Source organism: Chanodichthys erythropterus, chromosome 12, assembly GCF_024489055.1.
Source record: "Chanodichthys erythropterus isolate Z2021 chromosome 12, ASM2448905v1, whole genome shotgun sequence".
NCBI lineage: Eukaryota > Metazoa > Chordata > Actinopteri > Cypriniformes > Xenocyprididae > Chanodichthys > Chanodichthys erythropterus.
In genome coordinates, this window is record NC_090232.1 from 51,381,768 (window position 1) to 51,405,550 (window position 23,783).

The 23,783-nt window shown below is 40.1% G+C and overlaps 1 protein-coding gene across 1 annotated transcript; it reads right to left on the bottom strand.

Moving 5' to 3' along the window:
• Positions 1–899: 899 nt before the first annotated feature.
• On the bottom strand, positions 900–23,127 carry LOC137032251 (glutathione hydrolase 1 proenzyme-like). The gene is made up of 14 exons (XM_067403954.1): positions 23,018–23,127; positions 22,517–22,595; positions 19,501–19,638; positions 19,224–19,354; positions 12,563–12,661; positions 12,232–12,421; positions 10,049–10,212; positions 9,819–9,968; positions 6,111–6,247; positions 5,544–5,725; positions 2,150–2,268; positions 1,900–2,015; positions 1,555–1,662; positions 900–1,449 (listed from the first exon to the last, which is right to left on the bottom strand). Exons 2-14 carry the CDS (start codon positions 22,525–22,527, stop codon positions 1,309–1,311), a joined length of 1,686 nt encoding a protein of 561 aa, XP_067260055.1. The 5' UTR covers positions 22,528–22,595; positions 23,018–23,127; the 3' UTR covers positions 900–1,308.
• Positions 23,128–23,783: the final 656 nt, after the last annotated feature.

Genomic DNA, 23,783 nt, shown 5'->3' on the forward strand with positions numbered 1-23,783 from the left:
GAGTTGGAAAATGAGCCTATTTTCAAAAAAAGTGGAGTGTTCATTAAAGAGACAGCTCGCACAATGGGTTCAAGTAAAGTCATTTACAAATGTGTCCGCTGCACCTCGGTATACGCAACAATTGAAGAAATTAGAAGACATGTTTGTCGTAAGAGATTTATAGTAAAAATATAGCATATCAATTATTCAAAAAGAACACAATGAATGGCCTTCTCAGCTGCCATAGTTCCAGCTCTTGCGTCATCAGAACATGGTGTTCAACGCACCACCGTTTCCGTTTTCCGTTTAAAAAAACGCTTCGCAACGTTTTGTTGGGGCTGAACGCAACCCTGCTCCGGAGCAGGTTAGCCGTGTAGCGTAAGTTACCATTAGAAATGAAACCAACTAAAAACCAATCCACCTTCATGAGCACGAAAAAAAATCTCTGAAGATCTGATTCAACAACTCCACAAACAGCATTACCAGCTTCACTTATTACTAACCAGACTGACTTTACTTCTGTCACACGTCTACAGAAGATCTTACTGAGAATTAACAGAAGTTTAGATGTTGATGTCTTATTGAAAATTTTTCGGTATAGGTCACCATCATGGGGATCAGTGTTTGATTTAGTTGAACCTTGACTTTTGTTGAGTTGCTTTTTTATCAGCAGTTGATAAAGTAGATCAACATATCTGTTTTAATAACAGGCAAATGTAATTAAAGTTGCATTAAAGATGTTCAAACAGCTGCTTTTTCTGTAGTTTTATGCACCCTGAATGTTTTAGTCAATGTTTGGCCAGTTCAAGTTTCGAAAATACAATTTAACATTGTCTGAAATGTCACCTGAAGAAAGCAGAATGCAACCCATATCAAAAACAGCCCATATTTTATTTAGTGAGTGCAGTAGACTAGTAGTAGAAGTAGACTAAAGCTGACAGCATACTTTATTGATTTGAAACAACTCATTTACAACGCAGCTATCAAACTCTTTTCAGTAAAGCTTACAACAGTGAAAATAATGTTTTAGTGTATATTAAGATTAGCAGATTACAAAATGCAAGTTATAGCAATGGATAATCTTGACAAGCTGAAATTCTAAGAATATTTGCAGCATATTTTGGCACTGTGTGATATTATAATGCACGATGGCTGGAACAATGTTATTTATGAATAGCCTTTCACAGATTGCCTGCTCGAGTTTTTTTTTTTGAAAACCAAAAAGCATCCTAACAAACAATTCTTGATCTGTCACTAGACAATAGTTTTACTTTTGCAGGGTCAAACACATGTTTGACAACAGCAGCATGAGCACAGGAGCAGCGCTCACTATCCAACAGGATAGCGGTCATTCCTGGGGTCGGATTCGGCAAATATTTTGTCCTCCTCTTGTACGACCACCTGGATCACTGATAATTCAGTTTTGTTACCTATTGTATGATTCTTCTTCTTCAAGTCACAAGTTACATTCTGCATTCATAAACACAGAACAGAGAGAAAATTATATAATTTTCACTTTTTTGACTTTGTGAATCTAATTTAGATGACTTTTGTTGCCAAGTGTAAGAACCCTACCTTATCAAAGTTATCTTCTATATTTGTCTCATATCTTGGGACCTGAACTCTGGATTCATTAACAGCTTTCTTCAGGTCATAGTCAAAGAACAGATAGTTCAGGATCACCTAAGATGAGAGAGACAAGATAGGGGAAAATGATTTTTAGATAAAATAAAAATAAATTAAAAATAACACAAACCTATTTTATATATTCATTAAAACACATAAACTTAGCCATTGGCCAGTTCAGAATAAACACATGTTTTTAAGTTCAGAATAGTAATTCATAATAATCAAATGTCAGTGTATTGATAATGCTTTCTGTAATGTAAAGTTGAGCAATGCTTCAATTGTTTTTGTTACCTGAGCAACTGATGTGGTGATATTTGTCCCTCCTGCACCTCCAACCACCATTTTGACTTTTTTGCTCTGTTTGTCCATTGTTATTGTGGGACACTTTGATGAAAGTGGCCTTTTACCTTGTAAACAGTATTTTACATGTGAACATTTAAGTGTAAATATAGATAGTTTCACTTGTACTTAATATTGTAACTTATTGAAACCAATTTTAATTGCATTATGTTTTTGTTTTGTTTTTTTGTTTGTTTTTTACCTGGTTTAATTAGGTTGTTTCTGTTAATTTCGTTTAGGACAGACTTAGGATCACTGAAATCACACATTTGGTCATTAAAAATAATGCCTGTTGAGCGGGACATCACTCCAGAACCAAAGCTGTGAGAACACAAAAAAGATCCAGACAACAAGATTGAAAAGAACAACAAAGCAACAAATCTTTATAAATATATACACCAAAAATACATTAACATCTTTTTTTTTTTTTTTTTTTTATTCTATTCTATATTAAAGTCTTATCTGTATTGCCAGATTCTTAAAAAAATGTGTTGTATTTTGCAGTGTTTCATATAAATATTTCTGAAGGCTGTCCCACTATCTGACTTGAATGATTTTGGTAGAAGTCAAATCTACTGACTGTTCATATAGTGAAATCTTGCCTTCCTCTGTCAGAGATCAGTTACATTCAGATTATTGAGTGAAACATTTAAAGTATCCCTCTGACTTTCTTGCTCATCATAAAATGTGAACAGGATCTCTGCGTGAACACAGACGTACAGTGCATCATGGAAAGTATTCACAGCGCTTCACTTTTTCCACATTTTGCTGTTACAGCCTTATTCCAAAAGGGATTAAATTCATTATTTTCCTCAAAATTCTACAAACAATACCCCATAATGACAATGTGAAAGAAGTTTGTTTGGAATCTTTGCAAATTTGTAAAAAAACAAACAAAAATGACACTCAAAATTGAGCTCAGGTGCATCCTGTTTCCACTGACTGGACAGAATTTGGAAAGACACACACCTGTCTATATAAGGTCCCACAGGTTGCATTTACACTGCAAGTCTTAATGCACAGATCAGATCTTTTGACCTTATCCGATTTTTTGGCCAGTGTGTTTACATTAACTTTAGAGCGACTGGTATCCGATATCTGTGTTTACATTATTCCTGCCCCAAAATGATTGTCATTAATAGTTTTTCATGCACTTGGTTTTGAATGGCCGTGCTATTAAAATTATTTATATATTTCATGTCGATTGGCCATGATTACCTGCCAGAATGGATAAGTTAACAGCTGTCAGTGTCATGGATGTATTTCAGCGCAAAATCTTACTGAACGGATATAGACCGGAAAATAAAGGTAATTTGTGTTTGATATTTTATCTACAGTTTATCTACAGTCCATTTTTCTGAATGAATTCGAGCGAGCTAGGGAGAGAGAGCGCATGCGCGAGAGAGTAGCTAGTGAAGCTTTTGGCTTACACGGCGCTCGATCTCTTTTAAATTAACCGGCAAAGGTTGAAATTCAGCTGCTGAATGTATGTGTTTGTGCACAATTTAATTCTAGAAAAATAGATAACGTTAGACATATAAAGTTCCCACCTCAATAATAAAGCTGCAAATTTTTAGTGCGAGTGCATACAAGCACGTCTGCTTCATAATACAAGCTACCTTTTAGTGAGCAAAAGTCTCGCCCTCGCCTTGTCGTGGCTTGGAATTCCAATGGGAATTGGATATGTGTGTTTAGACGTAGGTCGCATGTCCAGAGATCGGATTTAAAACCACTTAAAATCGGATTTAAAACCATTTGGAAGTGGCTCAGATCGGAATGCGAAAAAATCGGATCTCGTGTGGATTTTTGTGTTTACACGTGTGCAACTAATTCCGATCTGTGTCAGATGTGAGCAAAAGATCGGATTTTTTGTGCCAGTGTAAATGCAGCCACAGTTAACAGTGCATGTCAGAGCACAAACCAAGCCATAAAGTCCAAGGAATTGTCTGTAGACCTCTGAGACAGATCTGGGGAAGGGTACAGAAAAAAATTCTGCAGCTTTGAAGGTCACAACGAGCACAGTGGCATTTTTTTATTTTTCATCCGTAATTGAAAGAAGTTTGGAACCACCAGGACTCTTCCTAGAGCGGGCCGCCCGGCGAAACTAATCGATCAGGGGAGAAGGGCCTTAGTCAGGGAGGTGACCAAGAACCCGATGGTCACTCTGACAGAGCTCCAGTGTTCCTCTGTGGAGAGAGGAGAGCCTTCCAGAAGAACAACAATCTCTGCAGCACTCCACAAATCAGGCCTGTATGGTAGAGTGGCCAGATGGAAGCCACTCCTCAGTGAAAGTCACATGACAGCCCATCTGGAGGACTCTCAGACCATAATTGTCTGGTCTGATGAAACAAAGATTGAAAACTCTGGCCTGAATAGCAAGTGTCACGTTTGGAAGAAACCAGGCATCATCACCTGACCAATACCAGGTGGTGGCAGCATCATGCTGTGGGGATGTTTTTCAGCGGCAGGAACTGGGAGACTAGTCAGGATTGAGGGAAAGATGAATGCAGAAATGTACAGAGACATCCCTGATGAAAACCAGCTCTGGACCTCAGACTGGGGTGAAGGTTCATCTTCCAACAGGACAACAACCCTAAGCACACAGCCAAGATAACAAAGGAGTGGCTATAGGACAACTCTGTGAATGTCCTTAAGTGGCCCAGCCAGAGCCCAGACTTGAACCTGATTGAACATCTCTGGAGAGATCTGAAAATGGCAACTTTCAACATAACTGATATTATTAGAGCCTTTTGGTAGAGAGTTCAGTTGTTGGACCTATTAATGTTCCCCTGCTAAGAAACGGCCTTGTGTTCCCATTACTCTGATTAGCTGGTAACTATGCAAATTAGTCTACTAGACTGGCTGCTAAAAAAACTAGTCTAGCTGGAAAGTCTTTGGATGCAAAGGGGCATGATATTATCAATGTAAATGGAGGAGGATGTTATGTGCAGCAGAAGACCCAGAGGGGAAAGTGCAAATTAACTGGATTTATTCCACAGTGCAGTAAAAGTCCAACTTAAGCAGACTGCCAGGCGTCGTCATACAGAGGTGCTGCAGCTGGATTACAGGGTACACAAATATGCTCAGTCTCGTTGGTGTGAGCTCGCAGAGCACAGGAGCTCGGTAGCCGATCAAGAAGCACCTCAGGCAGATGATGGAGTACACGAAGCCTGGCGGTTGAATGAAGCCAGGCTTGTAGATCAGAGGGCTCTGGCAGACAGACCACGAGATGGCTACTGGGGCCGAGACTGCGACTGGGGTAACACACAAACAAAAGTTAACGATATCTGAGAGATTACACTGGCGAACGCCACTCACAGGTTGTTAATCATCCGACAAAGACACGAAACAGCAGGGAGAAATAGCCAGGGCAATCAATGAAGACACAGAACAGGTGTGGACGCGAGAGTGCAAACGGCGACAGAAATGACAAACAGCTGAAACAAATCAGCATAGAAGACAGGGAGAAAAGTAGAAAACAGGGAAATAATCAAACCCGGCTCATGACAGAGGAACCTTCAATAACTGAATCTGGGTGTGTTAGATGAAGACCAGGATATAACACTGCTCTCTTTGTCTCTTTATACTTCTCTTACTAGTTATTGATACTGCTGGTTACTGCCACTGCACTCCCATCTTCTGCGATGACAGACACGTGAGATGTGCCGTGGTCGTCACATACAGACTTCACGTCGTATCTGTCTTTTTTGGTGGTGTCATCTTTAATCATCTTCCTGATGTCGTCTGCAAAGCGCTCTGAGGTCATATTTTGGACAATCTGTGAAACAAGATTTGTATTTGTAATTATAGGAACAGTGAAAGGCTTTGACAAAACAATGTCTGTTTAATTTAACGTAAGCTCCCCATGTTAGATCAGATGTGACAAAAGTTGAGACAAATTCAGAAATTCTGTATTTGAGATGTGAGTTGGTTTAAATGTAAAGTTTACAGAAAAAAATCAATCATTGTTTATTCAACTTCTGATCATGACCTGTGAGATTCAGTTGCATCAGTTTGATGTCACCGACAGCAGGTATCTTTAGATCTTGTGTGTCATGTCACCGCTTACATCACATTTGCTTCAAGGGGAAAAATCGTGGACACTATAATATGGGTGGAGTAAGTTTCCTAATTTTGTCCTAATATTGTAGAGTTAAACTCACTTCAGTGATGTTTTCATAATGTGGGTCTCCCAGTTTGCTCTTTTGCTCATTGGCAAGGCGGAACGCCTCTATCATATGATGATAGGTCAAAGTCTTATTCTCTCTTGTGGAAACACTGCTGTTTGTGAGGTTATAACCTGAAATTAAATGTTTAATTATTTGAAATTAACCTTAAATATTGTCTATCTGAGAGTTTACTAAAGCCAAGGTGTACACTGTACAAGTCTTCCCTTAATCATTCAGCATAATGAGTAAAACCAAAGAATATAGTTCTGATGTGCAGCAAAAGATAGTTGGGCTTCACAAAATAGAAAGTGGCTGTAAGAAAATAGCTAAAGCATTAAAAATCCCCATTTCCACCATCAGGGTAATAATTAAGAAGGTCCAATCAACTAAACATGTTACAAATCTGCCTGGATGAGGACGTGTGTCTAAATCGTCCTAATGCATGGAGAGGAAGAGAGTTAAAGTGGCCAAAGACTCTCCAAGGATCACAGCTGGAGAATTGCAGAGATTAGTTGAGTCTTGAGTCTCAAAAACCCTTAAAAATGATCAAACAGCACCTACATCCCCACAAGTTGTTCAGGAAGGTTTCAAGAAAAATCCTCTGCTCTCATCCAGAAACAATCTCCAGCATATTCAGTTGTCAGACACTGGAACTTCAAACGGGGCCGGCTTTTATGGTCAGATGAAACTAAAAAAAGAGCTTTTTGGCAGCAAACCCACCAGATGGGTTTGGTGCACATATGGATAAAAAGTACCCCATGCCCACAGTTAAATATACTGCTGGATCTTTAATGTTGTGGGTCTATTTTTCTGCTTGAGGTCCTGGACATCTTGTTCAGATACATGGCATCATGGATTCTATCAAATACTAGCAGATAAAAATCAAAACCTGACCGCTTCTGCTAGAAATCCAACAATGGGCCATGGTTGGATCTTCCATCGGGACAATGATCCACAACAAAAATCAAAACCAACACTGAGCACAAAATGAAGCTTCTGCCATGGCCATCTCAGTCCCCTGACCTGAACCCTAAAGAAAATGAGTGGAGTGAACTGAAGAGAAGAAGCACCAGCATGGAGCTGGAATCTGAAGGATCTGGAGAGATTCTGCATGAAGGAATGATCTCTGATCTCTTGTCAGGTGTTCTCTAAACTCATCAGGCATTATAGAAGAATACTCAGGGCTGTTATCTTGGGAAAAGGAGGTTGCAAAAACTATTGAATAAAAGGGTGCCAATAATTGTGGCCAACGTGTTTTGGATGTGGCAGGAGGGGTTATTGTTGCTTACGTCACGATGTTTTAGCTTATTGGCAGTGTCACTGGGCTATAAAAACGGGAACATGCGCGTTACCTGGGATGCGTCACTTGGGGAACTGTTGCGTCGCCAACGCGCTTCCGTCTCTTGCTGGAACTGGATGTGAGTGCTCGACACGGTAAGAATGCGCTGCTAGTCATCTTGTTGATATGGCATGTGTGTTTACGAGAGGCGTACTCTATCTAATGTGTTTTAGAGACTGCAACTTGGTTGGAGAGCAGTTCTACCTTGACGCAACAAACTTTTGCTGCAATGTTTATTATTGTTTACATGTAGTGGGTGTAGACATCGAAGAAGGTAGGTCGAATGCTGTTAATTCCTATTTAACTGCGTTACGCGACGTATGCATTCGGGAGCGTGCTGACCAAATTGAGTATGTTCTTAAATCAACCCCTTTTCTTAGCTGTGAGAACCGGATGCACTTGCTGGGTCGCTGTTTTCTGTACCGGCGTCTGCTTGAAAAGATTCTTTGTTGGCTCTTTATAGAAACGTTAATCCCTGCAATTGGTAAGTATTCATGCACATGCATATTATGGCGAGAGGATATATCTAACAGAGTAACAGTCTCGCTTTATCTATAGGTGTCGTGACGGCCGTAACTGCAATCTACTCGGGGTGCTCCGCGTTTGTTTATGGCTCCAGTGCTGTCCTGTTTCCAGTTTCCAATTTTCTCTTTGTTAATTTTTCTTTCTTGACTGCTTTATATTGTTTTGTTTTGTTCTTTTCAGTTGTATTAATACTATTTTTGTCTTTGGAGTTTGAATCATTTCAGTTTCAATTCTAATTATTATATCTTTTGTGATTTTTCTTATTCTATTTCTGTTTGTTTCTTTAGTTGTATTAGATTTCTGTATTGTTTTTGGGGTTTTGAATTACCTTGGTTTCCAATTTTGGTTATATTTTGTGATTCTTTACTTATTTGATTTGCTTTCTCTCAGTTGTGTTAGATTTTGTTTTGTGACTTATATCATTTGTCTAAAGTCTATTGTTTCTTTTCTTTTTTTATTTACTTGTATTTTGTTGAAATTTTGACTCTTGCTTTAAGCAATTATTTGTTACCAACATTCATTTATTTGTGTTATTTGACTGGGTGAGTTTCACTACCCAGTTTCTAAAAGTGATTGTGTGCTTGATTTTGATCATTTTTGTCTCGGCAGGGCCTGAGCACCAGGGGCAGAGGACTGGTGTTGGGTGGTGGTATATTCCTCACGTGTGCAGTGACCACCTCACCGTGTGTGTGTGTGTGTGTGCGTGCGTGTGTGTGCGTGTGGACACAGTGAAGTGCAGTGATTCACCTACAGGTGGTGTGATCTGATTATCTGCTCCTTTTTATTGGTAAGCTCTAGCCCCTGCCCTCGATTTGTTCTAAGAAATTTAAGTGGTCCGTTTGGCTGGGACAAATGTTTTCTTATTTGTTTTAATATTGTTTTTAATGAAGATGTCAATAAAATAATTTTGTATTGTTACCCATGTCTCTGACTCTAATTAGTGATACGAACCTGTGTAAACAACTATAAGTGGTTTATTCTAAATCTTTGGGTGACACTCCCAAAGTGGCGTAGTCGGAGTGAGTTTGATATCTTTATAATTTCCACTGTATCTAAAATAAAAGTCCTTATTGCCCTCGAACCCCCGCCACATTGTGGCGTAGTCGGCAGGGTTTGGTATCTTTATAATTTTCACTGTATTTAAAAGTCCTTATTGCCCTCGAACCCCCGCCACATGGATAAAAACATTTATTTCATAATGTGATTTTCCCCCCACTTTCAATTCTTTTCCTTTAATGAAAGGTAAAATGTTTGCTAATTTTATGCATTAAAGATCAAAATGATAAACAATGCAGATTTATTTTTACCTTTGATCATATTTATCAATGGTGCCAATAATTCTGACCACAACTGTATATATATATATATATATATATATACAGTGGGTACGGAAAGTATTCAGACCCCCTTAAATTTTTCACTCTTTGTTATATTGCAGCCATTTGCTAAAATCATTTAAGCTCATTTTTTTTCCTCGTTAATGTACACACAGCACCCCATATTGACAGAAAAACACAGAATTGTTGACATTTTTGCAGATTTATTAAAAAAGAAAAACTGAAATATCACATAGTGCATTGTATATGGAGTGACTGTATATTACAGAAAGCACACACCCGCAACGCATGGTTTTATAAATCTGAAAACTTTTGTGCGTACACACACTTTTAGGATGAAATCTATGGAAAGTTTTAAACATGAGGCCCCAGTTGTGTACACAATTTTGAGTCCTGAAACTGAACTGTGTGTGAATGTAACCACATTAAGGACTAGAATACAGGACTGACAACTGTATTCTGTTGCTGTGTGAACATGGCCATAGACACACACTCACTGACCTTTGAGTATGTTGAGCATCAGAGCGAGCACAGGTCCACCGAATGGAGCACCAGGAGCATGAAAAATGTATTTCCCCACAGTAAAGTTTATTGCTGTCTCATTACACACTGGCTCATATTTCTGCAGGTCCTCATGAGTTATAATGCCTCCTGTGTTGGAAGAAACAAAGATTCAGACAGATTTTGCATACCCCTAAATATGAATAGAGTCAAATTACGTATGAAATAACCTGCAGCCTTGATATCATCCACTATAGTCTGAGCCAGTGACCCATTGTAAAAGACATCTGCTGCTCCACCTGCTATCTTCTTATAAGTCTCAGACAGATTGACAAATTTAATTGTGTCATTTTCCCTTAAGACGGTAGTTCTGTTTGAGCTGCAAAACACTTCACTGGAAAGAAGAGAGAAGAGATGCAAGATGATGTCATAAAACTTCAAAGAAAGATGGGGAACCTGTTGTAATTATGACATATCAAGACTTCAGATGCAAAAACTGTCTGACATTTTTCTTAGCTTTATTTTTCTTCTTCTTCAGTAATTTTACTTTAATGGCGATAGAAAGTCAGTTATTGAAATGCCTTATTTAAAAAATAAAAATAAAAAAACAACTTAATTCATTGGTATTTAACAAATTCCATCATATTTTGCTGCAAGTCCACCTCTTTGGACAAGACATAGTAAACAGGTGCAAAATCACTACTGCCACATCCATATTTTATTCGTATAATGACACAAAATGACAGATCACTTTACTGGATGACAACAAACAGAAGACAAATAGAAGACTTTATACAATAACTACATAAACACTATTGCTCAAAATAAGTAAAAATATATCTATTTAAAAGATAAATATATTTATAAATAAAAATACAAAACTATAATAAAAAAAGTGTACTGTTAATTGTGCATTCAAGGGTTAGTTCACCCAAAAATGAAATATCTGTCATTAAAGGGATAGTTCACCCAAAAATGAAAATTTGATGTTTATCTGCTTACCCCCAGTGCATCCAAGATGTAGGTGACATTTTTTCTTCAGTCGATCACAAATGATGATTTTTAACTGCAACCGCTGCCGTCTGTCAGTCTTATAATAAGAGTGGACGGGAACTTGAACAATAAGAGTCTAAAACACTTCCATAGACAAATCCAAATGAAACCCTGCGGCTCGTGACGACACATTAATGTCCTAAGACACGAAACGATCGGTTTGTGTGAGAAACCGAACAGTATTTATATCATTTTTTACCTCTAATACACCACTATGTCCAACTCTGTTCAGCTTCCGGTGAGTGAGGTCTGATCGCGCTCTGACAACGGAAGTGATGTCTCGCGCTCATTGAAGTATATGGGCGAGACATCACTTCCGTCACCAGAACGCGTTTTTTGACCTCACTAGCAGGAAGCTGAACGGAGTTGGACATAGTGGTGTATTAGAGGTAAAAAATGATATAAATACTGTTCGGTTTCTCACACAAACCGATCGTTTCGTGTCTTAGGACATTAATGTGTAGTCACGAGCCGCAGGGTTTAATTTGGATTTGTCTATCGTGTTTTATTTACTCTTATAGTCCAAGTTCCCGCTGACTTGCGTTATACCACTGACAGACGGCAGCGGTTGGAGTTAAAAATCATCATTTGTGTTCTACTGAAGAAACAAAGACACCTACATCTTGGATGCACTGGGGGTAAGCAGATAAACATCAAATTTTCATTTTTGGGTGAACTATCCCTTTAATTACTCACCCTCATATCGTTCCACACCTGTAAGATCTTCATCCATCTTCAGAACAGACATGAAGATATTTTTGATGAAATCTGAGAGCTTTCTGATCCCACCATAGACCATTAGCAAGGTAATTACAACCCAGTCCCAGAAAGGTAGTAAAGACATTGTTAAAATATTTCATGTGACTATAGTGGTTCAACCTTAATGTTATGACTTTATTCAACAATTTCTTCATGTCTGTGTCGGCCACAGTTTACGTTGTAAATACAGTGCAGCACTTCCGTGTTCTATGTCAGAATGGCAGCTCGCCATTGGCTAGCTCCTGCTTCAGCATCAGACACATGCATCATACTGCTCATGCGAACCGCATCAGCCAATCATAAGCCAGCTGGAGAAATAGTATTTCTGAATGGGCTGAGGCTGCGATTTAGGAGATTTGAAGTGAAAGTATTTGATGAACGTATGTGCGGACAGCATTTACTCAGTATCATTATCTCATTTGTGATGGAGGTGGCATTTAGTGGCTTTTGCATCTGAAGTCTTCATATAATATTATACTAGTGTTAGGATTTGCCTTGAAGGATATTTGTTATGTTCATCTCAGCTGCCACTGAGAAAGTGTGTTTTCATTTTTTAAAATTAGTCTAGCTTTCCATTAGTTTACAAATGACATATTCTTACCACAATGCTGTATTATTCAGAATTGTGCCATTCTCCTCATTGATGGCTCTGGCCAAGGCTTTGCCAATTGGAAAACCATCCTTTGCCAGATTTATACTGTCATTAAAGAGCACATCCCAATTCAGTCTCCCATACTTTTTGTGTGCCATTGCATAACCACGCAGTTCTCCTGGTACAGCTATGAACAACCCTGGATATTCATACAAAACACAGAGGAGTGGTCAAGTCATTCAAGAGCCAACTCATCAGTGCTTTGCTGTTTTAATCTGCTGAATCTGTGAAACCATCATGGAGGCTGGGTTTGGTGATATGTACATTTATTGTGGTTTACCTGGTTTTTCTTTCTTTGTTTTATTTGGGAGTTCACCAAACATGTTCTCTGAAGCATTCATGGGAGCAGTTTCTCTGGCATTAATTATCTCCACTGTTCCTGAGGGTGAAGAGATGAAAGATATCATTTAACACAAAATGGTGGCCGATGTAGTCAAGGGGGGATTTGGCCAAGAATCTAATTTGAGATCTTAATAGCTATCTGTGGATTCAGTTTCAAACGTGTAAACACATTACTGTGATGTACTTCAGTTTTGCTTCATTTGTTTCTTATTCTCTTTAATATTACCATACAGTATGAAAAGGAACAAAGTCCAACCCTAAACTCTACCATAAACTAAAATTAGAGGGAAATAAGTTAATAACAGTGGCGTAGAATCCCCCAACACAGTCCAAAGTCTAATCATAACATAAATCGGTAACTCTTTAGAATAATAGCCTTAATAAGTAAGTAATAATGAATTTAGGAGATAGTTCCTTATTAGCTAATCAATAATTACTGAATGAGATTAGCATCATTAATAACTATTAACTAACTGATGAATTGTAACGAACATTTTTGTGTGTCTGAGACTTAATCAGTCATAATTTTTACTCTGAACATAGTCAGTGTCACAGACACGTCAGGTTCCACCTCACTGCCTTACCCACGCACTCAATCACTCATACTAATCACCGCCACCTGAAGATCATCAGCACCGTCATCACCATCAGCCCCACACTCACACACACTCACTGTCCGGTCTCGTTTGCACTACAACTCTTGTATGCTTACCTCAAGGACTCCAAATGCTATACTTACCTGCCTCCATCGTCTCCATCGTCTCCAGTACTCCTCGTGTTCCTACCTGCCTGTGTGTGTGAGTGTCTCAGCCACCTGTCTCCAACGTTTGCCTCCATCTTCACCTGCAATACAACAAAAGGACAGTATTACCTTCTCATTCATCTCCAAGTACTGCCTTCTCATCATTCACTTACCTGTTACTCTGCTGATCAAGTCAATAAACAACCATTACTGCTTTTACATCTGCCTCCGGTGTGTCTATCATAACAGAAGACCGGAACATAACAGCAATAATCAGCATGAGTTTCACCGATCCATTTCAGGAGCTCGTGGACGCACTGCACCGAGCACTCACCCCACAACCAGCATCACCGTCACCTACCACCACTGCCGCTTCAGCATCCACCGTCACTCCTCCTTCTCCAGCGTTTACTGCCAGTCCCATGGCCAAACCGGCGCCCTACTCAGGATCGGCGGAGGACTGCAGCGGATTCCTCCTTCAATGTGAGTTGGTCCTGGAGATGCAACCGCACCTCTACCCCACCGACACGGCTAAAATCGCATTCATAATCTCCCAACTGCAAGGTAAGGTAAGGTCCGAACCCGTCAGCTCCCCAGAACCAGCAAATAAACCCATGCAAGTGGACAATTCCCGTTTAACTGCTGCTGAAAGACAGAGAAGGCTGACCCTGAATATGTGTTTATACTGTGGATCTCCGGGGCATGTAATCTCCACATGTCCTCCTCGGCCCGTGGTGAGTTACTATTGTAAACCTTACTGCTGCAAATGCCTCTGTTCCAGTGGTGGCGCTCCTCGATTCAGGGTCAGCAGGAAATTTCATCTCTCTGTCGACACCTCAAACTCAAGACCTCGCCGTCTCCGATTAATTACCAGGTCCACTCCATCACAGCAAAACCCCTAAGCCGTAAGATGATTCGTCGCTGTGTGGGACCTCTTCAACTACAAGTGGGTATACTTCATACGGAGAACATCCATCTGCTGGTTCTGGAGAAGTGACGTATTCTGCCCACAACGCGCCTCCAAGCTACCTCCACAACGGCCATGGGACTGTGCCATCGATCTGTTACCGAGTGAGCCAGTGCCCAGGGGACGCATATACCCCCTGTCAGTACCGGAGGAGAAGGCCATGGAGGAATACATCAAAGAGGCCCTTAACCAAGGATATATCCGCCCGTCTACTTCCCCTGCTGCTTCAAGTTTTTCTTTGTGGCAAAGAAGGACGGAGGCTTGCGGCCATGCATAGATTACCGCGCACTCAACAAGATAACCACCAAATTCCGTTATCCACTTCCCCTCGTCCCAGCGGCCCTGGAACATCTCCGTGGTGCCACTGTGTTCACCAAGCTGGACCTCCGCAGCGTGTATAACCTCATCCGGATACGCGAGGGGGACGAGTGGAAGACCGCCTTCGTCACTCCCACCGGCCATTACGAATATCTTCTCATGCCGTATGGCCTGGTCAATGCTCCCTCCGTATTCCAGGATTTCATCCACGAGGTGCTCCGGGAGTTTCTCCACAAGTTCGTACTGGTATATATTGACAATATCCTCATCTACTCCCGGAGCTTGGCCGAACATCGCCACCACGTTGCGGAGGTCCTCCAACGCTTACGGCAATTCCATCTGTTCCTCAAAGCTGAGAAGTGCTCATTCCACCAGCCTTCTGTCCACTTCCTGGGTTACGTAATTGATCACAGTGGCATCCGGATGGACGAGGGGAAAGTCTCTGCTATCCAGACCTGGCCCACTCCAACCACCATAAAAGAACTTCAACACTTCCTCGGATTCTCCAATTTCTACCGTCGCTTCATCAAGAACTACAGTACCATAGTCAGCCCACTCACCAACCTGTTACGTAAGCAGCCCAAGTCTCTGCCCTGGTCCCAGCCTGCCACCAACGTGTTTGAGACCCTCAAGAAAGCCTTCACCACCGCTCCCCTCCTTGTCCACCTTAACCTGGACTTACCTTTCGTCGTAGAGGTGGACGCCTCCACCACCGGAGTGGGAGCGGTCCTATCGCAGCAGCAGGGGACACCAAGTAGACTCCATCCATGTGCCTTCTTCTCCCGCAAGCTCAACCCGGCGGAGGTCAACTATGACATCGGTGACCGTGAACTCCTGGCAGTCAAGCTTGCCCTGGAAGAATGGAGGCATTGGTTGGAGGGGGCTAACCATCCCTTTCAAGTTCTCACTGATCATAAGAACCTAGAGTATATGAAGGCTGCTAAAAGACTCAACCCTTGCCAAGCTCGCTGGGCCATGTTCTTTTCACGGTTCAATTTCTCCATTTCCTATCGTCCAGGTTCCAAGAATATAAAAGCAGATGCTCTGTCTCGTCTCCATGCTCCAGAGGAGAAAAATGAAGCTCCAGAAACTATCCTGCCTGAATCAATTATCGTGAGCCCTATCCAGTGGTCGGAAGAGACCTTACCCTCCTCCAATGCCTCCTCATGCACACCGCCGGGTTGCCCCCAGGGCTTGCAGTACATCACACGGGCACGTCACACTCCACTCCTGCACACCGTTCACTCTTCACTTGGCACTGGCCACCCGGGGGTCAATGAGACCCTCTCGCTGCTCAAACAACGCTTCTGGTGGCCCAACATGGCCAACGACGTCAGGAGGTACGTGCAGGGCTGCAGGGAGTGCGCCATCTCCAAGAGCCCACGCCATCTTCCCACCGGTAAGCTCAATCCTCTGCCCGTTCCTGAGAGACCCTGGTCACACCTGGGAGTGGACTTCATCACCGATCTCCCTGAGTCTGATGGTCACACTTGCATCCTGGTAGTTGTAGACCGCTTCTCCAAAGCCTGCCGTCTGATTCCCCTGGAAGGTCTACCTACCACCATGACTACTGCAGAATTGATGTTCAACCATGTCTTTCGTCATTATGGAATCCCCGAGGACATAGTGTCTGACAGAGGGCCCCAATTTATCTCCCGTGTCTGGAAGGCGTTTTTCTCCCACCTGGGTGTGACCGTCAGCCTGACGTCCGGATACCATCCTCAGTCGAACGGGCAGATGGAACGGAAGATCCAGGAGATAGGCCACTTCCTGCGTACCTTCTGTCACGGCCACCAGGACTCCTGGAACCAGTACCTGGGTTGGGCAGAGTACGCACAAAACTCCCTCCGACAAGCCACAACTGGACTGACACCTTTTCAGTGCGTACTCGGTTACCAACCCCCACTGTTCCCCTGGGACGGGGAACCCTCCAACGTTCCGGCAGTCGACTACTGGTTCCGTGAGAGCGAGAGGGTTTGGGACTCAGCTCACCACCAACTGCAGAGAGCCCTGCGCAGACACAAGATGACAGCCGACCTTCGGCGCTCCGACGCCTCTAACTACCAACCGGGGCAGAAGGTCTGGCTGTCCACCAGAGACATCAGGATGTGTCTGCCCTGCAAGAAGCTGAGTCCCCGCTTCATTGGCCCGTTCACCATCCTTTGACAGATCAACCCAGTCACGTACCGCCTCCAACTCCCTGCACAGTACAAAAGAATTCATCCACGTTCCATGTCTCACTATTAAAGCCTCACCACCCTTCTGTTCTTCCTTCCACAGAACCTGACGTGGCAGCCGTCGAGCCCCCCCTTCCACTCATCCTGGATGATGGTACTGCCTACGTGGTTCGTGAGATTCTGGATTCCCGGCACCGTGGTGGTCTACTAGAATACCTGGTGGACTGGGAAGGCTATGGCCCCGAGGAACGCTCATGGGTCCCCAAGAATGATATCCTTGATCCTAATCTGTTACAGATTTTCCACACCAGCCACCCGGACAGACCTGCCCCACGCCCTAGAGGATGAAAACCATGACGTCGGGGTCCTCGGCCCTCAGGAGCGGGCCGTGGGAGGGGGGGTACTGTCACAGACACGTCAGGTTCCACCTCACTCCCTTACCCACGCACTCAATCACCAGCATACTAATCACCGCCACCTGAAGATCATCAGCACCGTCATCACCATCAGCACTTAAGCCCCACACTCACACACACTCACTGTCCGGTCTCGTTTGCACTACAACTCTTGTATGCTTACCTCAAGGACTCCAAACACTATACTTACCTGCCTCCATCGTCTCCATCATCTCCATCGTCTCCAGTACTCCTCGTGTTCCTACCTGCCTGTGTGTGTGAGTGTCTCAGCCACCTGTCTCCAACGTCTGCCTCCATCTTCACCTGCAATACAACAAAAGGACAGTATTACCTTCTCATTCATCTCCAAGTACTGCCTTCTCATCATTCACTTACCTGTTACTCTGCTGATCAATTCAATAAACAACCATTACTGCTTTTACATCTGCCTCCGGTGTGTCTATCATAACAGTCAGAAAATGCATAATTAATTACTCAATTGTCAATATGCAGGAACTACTAGTGATCAGGACCAATATCTGTTTTACTTTAAAATAATGGTCCAGATCACTAGTAGGTCTTGAAGATTTTCTTTTTTTCTTTTTTTTTTTTTTACTGAGAACATGGTCATAAAATGCATCAAGTACCTAGTCATTCTTTAAGAACTACTAGTGAAAAGGTAACACTGAATCAGTGTTGAAGTTAAGTAGATAATTAAGTGATTAATTAACTGATGATTGAGCATTAGTGATGAACACCTGCTGTTAACAAGCAGAATCACTAAAGGACAGAGAAACACAAGAACTATGACTTCAGTCAAAGCCTTAGGCCGGGGACACACTTAACAATTGTAAGGCCGATTATGAATGTAATTTGATACTAACGACTGATCATGCCCAAACGTGCCGAGTCAGAGGCTGTTTCTCAATATGCTTTCTTCAGCGATCTTGCGTCCTTGTGTTCTTGCTCTACGTCATCATCAACCGTCGAAGTTCGCTCCAATACTCAAGAATGCAAGAACGGAGGACGCATGAAAGTACTCGGATGTGTTCTTGATCTTGAGGGAATCGAACCGTTAAAAATCCCAAAAGACGCTGCGGCGGTCGACGTACGGAAGCCTGCAAGCTTTAAAGTTCACGTGAGATTACAGCTACAAGCTCACAAATACGTGACGGCTCGTGAAAGTAAACTGTTTGTTTTGCTTAATTTTAATAAAGTGATAACCTAAAAAAAGCATATAAAAATAATCTTAACATTGACAAAGCATAACAGCCAAAGGCTACTCATTTTCATAAATACACGTGGTGAAATAAAAAGATATAAAATTATATGAAAACAATGTCTATATGTCTATAATAATGTGTAAATAAATGTCGCGTTCGTTCTTTTAAGGTTGCCTGGCAAGACCGGACTCCACGAGAACGCAAGTCCGTTCTCTGCGTTCTTGGAATTGAGAAACAGCCAGAGCCAGTTGCGTTCAGTCAGTGTTTATAGTCAGCATTTAAAATCATACAGTGTGTTGAGTTCAGTCTTAGAATGTTTCAGCTAGTCGTTAAGTGTGTCCCTAGCTTTAGATGAAATCAACGGATCTCATTCAGAGTCTTTCTGATTATATAGGTTATGTTTTAAGAACTTCATTTCATTGATTACAGTAGCCCTGTGACTGCACGTCTTGATATTCATCACTGGTGATCATAACTTGAAAAATATTAATAACAGTTCACAGCATAATTGTTTTTTTTTAAAAGCTCTTTTCTGACTTTTTGTCTGTGTTTCCAACCCAGCACTGTTGGGTTACAGATAAGAATGATTTTCAACCCACAATTAGGTTAACTCAACCCAGCGTTTGGGTTGAAAAAAATAACCCAGCATTTTTAGAGTGTGAGCTTAGAAATAATTCAGCTCAAGATGTGCTTTATTAAGATGAGCAGGACCTTTTTTTTATAACTGTAACCAATGTGTTGTTGTTTGAATAGTCAAGTCTCTCAAAGCCCACGTACCCGTTGATGGATTGTATATGGTGAAAACCACACCTCCTCCGATTCCCATGCTGTGAGGATTAACAACACTCAAACACAGCAGAGCAGCAATAGCAGCATCTACTGCTGAACCGCCAATCTGCAACATCTTCCTGTTAGACAAAGAGCTCTGTGTAAAGTTATGTGAAGCTTTCAAGTGACTCCATATTAGTCATCTAGACTCTAGGGTTGCGAAAAAAAGTCTCCTTGATCATGCAAGGAATGTCTTCCAGAAACATGTGACTCTTTGTAATCATACCTCCCAATCTCAGAGCAAGTCCTATCATCTGCTGCCACTTCTCCTTTAGTAATGCACTTAGTGCGTGTCAGCAAGAGTGTCAGCGAGAGTATCAGAATGAGCGTCAGTAAAACCACTGCAATCACAATAATCCAATATCTGAAAGTAAACCACCAGAGTACAGTTTGAGAAGTTTGATATTAATTCATTACACAAAAAGAATTCATATATTCTGTGGTATCAGTTTATTTATTTTGTAGTCTGAGATGCATTTATCCCTTCCTCAGATTATCAACTGGTTTACCTGACCAAATCATGTATGGAATACGTAAAATCCTGAACCTCTACAGCTCTGAGAACTGCTAGATTTTCTTTTAAAATTTACTATATTAAAAATCCGGCCATCTGATACTTTACAATAGCGATTATCAGCGGGTCTCACAGCTGGTGTCAGAAACAAAACCATTGCAATCACAAAGGCAACCAATAGATATCTAAGCAAGTAAGTTTGAGATATTTTATATTTATTCATTACACATATAAGTTTTAATATGTCAGCTGATCCTATTATCAAAAAATATGTAAAATGCTACATCTTAAACTTCGACAGCTCTGAGAACTGCTAGATTTTATATTTGTATTTTACTATTTGATACAATGTGCATTATATTACTGTATGTCATTCCATTAGAAGTTCCACTTTAAAGTGAACTATCCCTTAAATTTGTGTAAAACTAAACAGTATACACAGCAATGGCCCAATAACCATGTCCTGATTTTCATTTGGCATCTTCTCTATTATAGTTAAGGATCATAACTAATTTCATAACTGCGTTAACAGAAAATTTGCGACCGACTAGTCAACTAGACTAACCCTGCCCCTCGGAAACAAATCTGTATATGCGATAAATTGGAAAGAACACTTAGGCTGTGTCCGAAGTCACATACTATGTGAGTAGGCATTGAACTTGAACTTACTTCGCAACCATTAAAAAAGTATGTTCTATATAGTATGAATGTAATCTGGACATACTACATCCACCATGTTGTCATTATCATGTGAACTACCAGCATCAGCTGCGTCCCTTCACCTCCATTCACAAATCTTCTCCCGTGGCCTCGTGAGATAGTAAAGTGTCCATCAGATGCACACTTCAGAATCTCGCTGGAAGTAGTACATCATCTGGGGACTTTTTGCCTACTGTTTCTCACATACTATATAGAAGGGAAGTAATTGATTTTGGATGCAGCCTTGATCTATGAACATTCAAATCCAATACTAAATGCCACTAAAGAAAATAAAAGATAGGCTATATGCAATGTGCTTGCCTTGTATTATGATCATTGTATATTAAACTTTATTCTTCACTTAAGCAACATTAGCCATTATAGACACATTCAAATGAATTGTGTCACGTGTAGCTGCAGGCAAATAGACGAGGAAGAAGAAGGTACAGGTAAACGACCTGAAGGCAGGAAGGAACTAAAATACAATGTAACTGACAAACAGCTGTGAGGGTGATTAGTGTCCATGGTGAATGATGAGTGGCGGGAACTGAGAACAAAGAAGCACATGACAACCAAAACAAACGGGACGAGACGGTGACTGTGACAAATATGTTTGATGTGGACTAACTTTTATTTGAGGAAATCTGTTTATAATAAGTACTTCACGTGAAGGAAAAATATCTGTACAATCTGTACACATGACAGGTACAGCCATACACATTCGACAGCCATACGCATTCAATGTACGTCTAAAAACGTAACTTGTTTTATGCATTATAGCGTAGGACATGTAGAACGTCATGTCGTTGTGTGCTACGTCACGGAAGTTAATGCTTTTTGGACATACATTGAATGCGTGCGGCTGTCGCGCTAGAAGCTCATTATTTTACTTTATACATTTTTAAAATAGGATGTTTGTTTTACACAAATGCATCGATTCGTTTCAGAAGGCCTTCATTAACCTATAATGCATTCATACAGATTTCAGACTTTGTCTGACAATAAAGTTTTTCATCATCATTATACTAGTTTGACATGACATTGAAGTAAATGGAAAAGTTTTGTGAAGGCTTTCAAAATACTCCCTCACCTTGCTCATCTTCCGAGTAGACATTTGTCTAAACCCGCCGTGAGCGCCAGAGAAAACCAACGCATGCAAAACCTGAGATAAGATTAACCCTGCTGAAAAAAAAACAGCTAAAACCAGCCTAGGCTGGTTTGTTTTCCACTGTAGATATACACTTTTCAAAATAATATATTAATTTCAATGTCACATTAACATTATGGTAATTTAAATGTAGCCTTTGTAAAAATATAACGCAAAATATTAAATGTGCAATATATATATATATATATATATATATATATATATATATATATATATATATATATATATATATATAAATAAATAATAAATATGTGTAAACAACTAGTGTATTCCAAGTCAACTAGCAGCAGCAGTATTGTTTAATCGACTAGTTGGCTAGTCTCGCACATCCCTAATTATAGTATACTTGTTTCTGTAGGGGTGGTTTTAATCCATATTAACATACAAATGGAAAGAGATTCACAAATTGGTAGGTGCAAAATCAAAATAAACTAAATAAAATAAAATTTTCAAAAAAAAAAAAAAAATTACAAATATTCTTTTAAACTCATTACTGCACACATTTGTTGATTTCGTTACATTCTTGACAGCAAGACATCTACACAAATCCACACAAATAGTTAGACTCTACCATTACTCTGACCAATTGTAGCATGTTTTGTTTTCAAACAATCATGAATATTACAAGGTACTTTATAGCACAATTAAGGCTCTATATAGCACCCCATATAGTTCTTTCTTAAACCTTACAAAATTGTTCTATTTAGCAAAAAAATGGGTTTTGTTATTGTTGTGAGCCAAGTCATTATTTGTTATAACCTCTCTTTATCATAAAGATACCTTAATCTCTTCTCAAATACCTTAAATATCTTATAATCGCTTTAATAAACAAATCAGTTGGTAAAAGATAGACAGACATACCGCTTTTTCATGATGTCCTAAAACTGAATTTCTCTTCTTGGACAGATTATATATAAAAAGTAAACTGGGCTGATATAATCTGTAGAATGAAAAAATAGAATGGTTAAAAAAATCAATCTAAAGTTAAAATTAGAAAGTGATTGGCCAGACAAACACGATCTTACTCGATTGGTGTGTAACTTGTAATTAAACTAATTTCTTGAGCTTTTAAATGTCAAAAAATCTTATGTAATCTCATGTAATTCTGTTATTCTAGAACAATGCATTTCTAAAATAAAAACATGACATAATATCATGTGTTATAAGAAAATATTTGTGAGAAGTTACACAAACAAAAAGGAATCCCTAATTCTACTATAGTTTGTGTACATCACAAGTGCATAAACTACAAAAAAAAAAAAAAAGCATATTCAAGCAAAACAGCAATCACCTCACATATATTGTATATACATTTTGATGCTGTGAATACAATGCCTACAATGTATGAAGTAGATGATATACCTTACTGGTGTCTTTTATATCCAAAGTGATCTTATATTCAAAGTGTTGCAGTAATCAATGTAGAGCAGATATAAACTATAGAGGACCTGTAGACTTCCTCTCATGTGTTGTGATCCACAGGTATGTACTTTTGTAAAGGGTAATTATGAATATAGGTGCACACCCTAATCCGGGTTGTACTGTTTGATAAGTAATGTGACAACAGACTTAAAGTTTCACTTTCGTTTTTTAGTTGTGTTCTAGCAAGCAAAAAACATTACAGCAATTCACAAAATTGTGTTTTGTTTTAATTACACATTACACATTGTTACATTGCAGTACAACTTTTTAAAACATTTCCAAGCTTGAATGTTTCTTTCACTACCCATCCATATCCATTGATCTCATAAGAAAGTTCAAGATATACAGTATGTATATAATATTTCAGTACCAAGAAAAGTGGAATCTATATTTACTATACATTTTAGTTTGATAAACATGCTTAGTCTAGTTTTCTTGTCTTATAAAAAAGTATATGTTCAGTAAGTTATGGTAACAAATTTATTTTTTAGGATAAACCCCAGATGCGTCATCTCATTTTCATGGAGGTCACAAAGTTAGATCACATAACAATGATAACAACAACAACAGCAACAATAATAATAATAATACAATAAAAACAACAACAATCACCTCATTCAAATCAATAAACTTTAAACACAACACTAAAAAATTAACATATAAAATATGGATATGATATTTACCTGGCATTAATAAATATAAACTT